Source organism: Solanum tuberosum, unplaced genomic scaffold, assembly GCF_000226075.1.
Source record: "Solanum tuberosum cultivar DM 1-3 516 R44 unplaced genomic scaffold, SolTub_3.0 scf00135, whole genome shotgun sequence".
Lineage (NCBI taxonomy): Eukaryota > Viridiplantae > Streptophyta > Magnoliopsida > Solanales > Solanaceae > Solanum > Solanum tuberosum.
In genome coordinates this window covers 1,084,907-1,088,086 of record NW_006239059.1, presented here as the reverse complement: position 1 = coordinate 1,088,086, position 3,180 = coordinate 1,084,907, and the positions used below count along the sequence as shown (strand labels likewise).

General features: G+C 32.6%; 1 protein-coding gene across 1 annotated transcript; it reads left to right on the top strand.

The window, feature by feature from the left end:
* Positions 1 to 770: 770 nt before the first annotated feature.
* On the top strand, positions 771 to 1,231 carry LOC107061372 (uncharacterized). Its single transcript, XM_015310534.1, has 2 exons — positions 771 to 992; positions 1,082 to 1,231. The coding sequence occupies exons 1-2, from the start codon at positions 771 to 773 to the stop codon at positions 1,229 to 1,231; spliced, it is 372 nt and encodes a 123-aa protein (XP_015166020.1).
* The last annotated feature ends 1,949 nt before the right edge of the window (positions 1,232 to 3,180 follow it).

Sequence of the window (3,180 nt, the reverse complement as noted above, 5' to 3'; positions counted from 1 at the left end):
GGTAGAAATTGATATCTCTAGAAAAGTTTTTTAGTTCAATTCATTTTTTTTCTCTCCACCCCATCCGAAGAGGAGGTAGGCTCCCTCTAAGTTGTCCACCCTTAATTCAATTTGTTCGAAGTCCTTTACATTTGGCTAAATGATGAAATATATAAAATTATAGAGATTTTCGATAAACAATATGGTTAAATTTAGAAGGTTATATGCAATTATTTCATTTGGATGGAACAATACCACAGTTAGATTTAGAAAGGTCTAGTATAGTTAATTCAATAGATTAAACGATATAATGTTAGACACTACTATAAGTTCTCCATTGTTATATCAATACCCTTATCTTTTTACTAGTTAGGTTTAGTTTCCGTAAAGTTCAGAGTCATTCACGGGTTTCTTACCTGTGCTTTTCTGGTGTTTGCGGAAATTGAATAGCGCATTAATTCATGAAATCCATAAAACAAATATAATCAAACGTATAGTTTCACACTTAATCTGACTTGCCTTTCGGCTTTATTTCTATGTAATAGTACCCTTTTTACTTTGAATGTATTATTTTCTCATTTCCAGTTTGTAGCTTATGTGACGTGCATTTTTGTAATGATTATATTCTAGGGTTTGAAGAGTCAAAGATAGTTTTTCTCCACAGTATTTATGTGAATAAACTTCATGCAATAACTATGTCATCGAGTGTTTCTCCTTTTATGTGAATAAACTCATCTAGTAAATAGTTCATGTCAAGTTTGCTTATTTTCTACCTGTCTAAGTTATAACAAATGAAATGTAATAAAGATGAAGATGTTACAGCTAGAGAAATTGTTGAGCAAAAATTAACCGAGAAGGACATTGCTAGAGCTCAAAAATTTGCTTTGAAAGCTCACAATTTGTTTCCAGACTTTGATGGTATTTCTAAATTCGTTAAGATTATCAATGTTTATTATTCTCATCAAAAAAAGAAGAAGACTACTGGTGAAGTGGATATTCACGGTATCCTTTTTGTAGAGTCCTCGGCTGATGATGAAGCAATAAAAAAACATTACAAAAGACTTTCTCAAACTCTTCATTATGATAACAATCTATATGTTAGGGGAAAGGGGTGCTTAAGGTTATATTTGGAGCAGGGAGGTTGTTGTTGTCTGATATAACCAAAAGAATGACGTATGACAATAAGCATGGATCTTCTGCTTCACGTGTGAAGCTTCTTACACCAAAAGAAGCTATGAGTGCACTGAACTAGGAGGCTTCTCTGAAGAAATGAAATTTGTTCATTAAAATTAATGCATGTTTTGTTCCTGATTCAAAAGCTGATAGGTATGCATGGCTAGGTGTTCATGATAGTTGTCCAATTTATAAATTTGCAATATGCTGACTAATAAGGCTAGGATAGATCAACAAGAAGCTTAAAGAAAGGAGCACAACTTCTCCAACTTCATCTAACAAGGAAAAAGAAGTGGAAAAAAAAAACTAACTTCATTTGTATATTGTGCTCCTATTGATTTTGAAACAGAAGCTAAGTCAATGAATGTTCGTGATTAGGAATTTCATAATTTTGACAAGTGTATAATTTCTTCCCATTTGCCCCATTTTATACTTGTCAAAATTATGGAAGTCTGAATCAAGAATATTCATTGACTTAACTTCTAGTTCTAAATCAACAGTAGCACTAAAGATAGGCAAAGTTTGTTTCTTCTTTTCCATATCTTTTTCCTTCTTAGATGAAGTTGGAAAAGTTATGCTCTATTCTATAAGCTTCTTATTGATCTCCATCCTAGCCTTATTCGATAAAATATTGAGAATTTCTAAATTGGATGATTCTCTTGAACTCCTAGATGCGCCTCTTTTTTTTAATAGCCTATCATCTTTTGAACAAGTGAAAACAGAATAAAAAAATAAAGCATGCATTAGTTTTCGCAAATGAATTACTTTTCTTCAAAAATGTCTCCCAGTACAATGCACTCATAACTTCTTATGATGTAAGAAGCTTCATTCTGGAAGCAGAAGATTCATATTTATTTTCCTACATCATTCTTTTGGTTCTATCAGACAAATAACCCGGAGCTTTAGATATAATCTTAAGAGTCCTGCATCTGTTCCCAACAAATTGATTTATATCAGGTTAAGAGCTTGAGCAAACCTTGTGTAATATTTAATTATTGTTTCATCATCAACTAAGGGCTCTACAGAAAGGATACCAGAAAAATCCACTTCCATATTAGTCTTCTTCTTTTCATGAGCAACATAAACATTGATAATCTATCGAAACTGAGAATTACCATCAGAGGCTGGAAATCTATTTTGAGCCTTGAAAGCAAAATTTTGAGCTCCAACAATGTCCTTCTCGGTTTATTTCTGCTCACCAATTTATTTGGCCTTAACAAATTCATCTTTGTTACATACCATTTTCCTACAATTTTGGTAGGATGCAAATAAGCAAACTTTATTGTCTCCTTCATATTAACCAGAAAATGGAGCAACACTCAACAACTTGGTTATTAGGTAAAGATTATTTACATAAATACTGCAGATTAGAAATATCTTTGATTATCCAAACCTTAGAATACAAACTTTACAAGAATACAAGTCACCGAACTAAAAACTTGAAAGCCTGAAATAATACCATAATAGAAAAAAGGTTGCTTGTTATCAAAGCTACAACTTAAAGAAAGAAATGTAACACCCCAGATTTCGAACAAATGAATACTCAACACTTAGCATTTAAAAGTCATCCCTAAGCATACTTCTAAGGAGGCTTTTCATGATTCGTGGATTATCCTACAAACCTTCGAATGTACCCATAGAAAAGATTCAGAGAGTACAACATTGTCCCAAGTTCCAAGACTTAAAAATTTGGGTCTTAGTTTATGTATGACCCTTACTTAGGGCCTGTGGAATCATTCTATTAGACATGGAATGGCCTCGTAGATTCAAACCTCAAAGAAGACAAAAATGTCTAAGTTTCACGATGGCATTCCACGAGCCGTGGATAATTCCTTTAGCTATGGAGTAGCCTTGTGGATTGATGCAATAATGGATTAAAAATCTTAGGAAGGGTGTAATGTGTGCTTAAAGGATTGTACTTAACCGTTAAGTTGGTTAAGTTGTCATTTAAGATAATAGTTTAATTTTGTTCAGTTTAGTCTAATAGGCTTTAAAGTCAATTTATGTTATTACCCAAATTTCCCGATA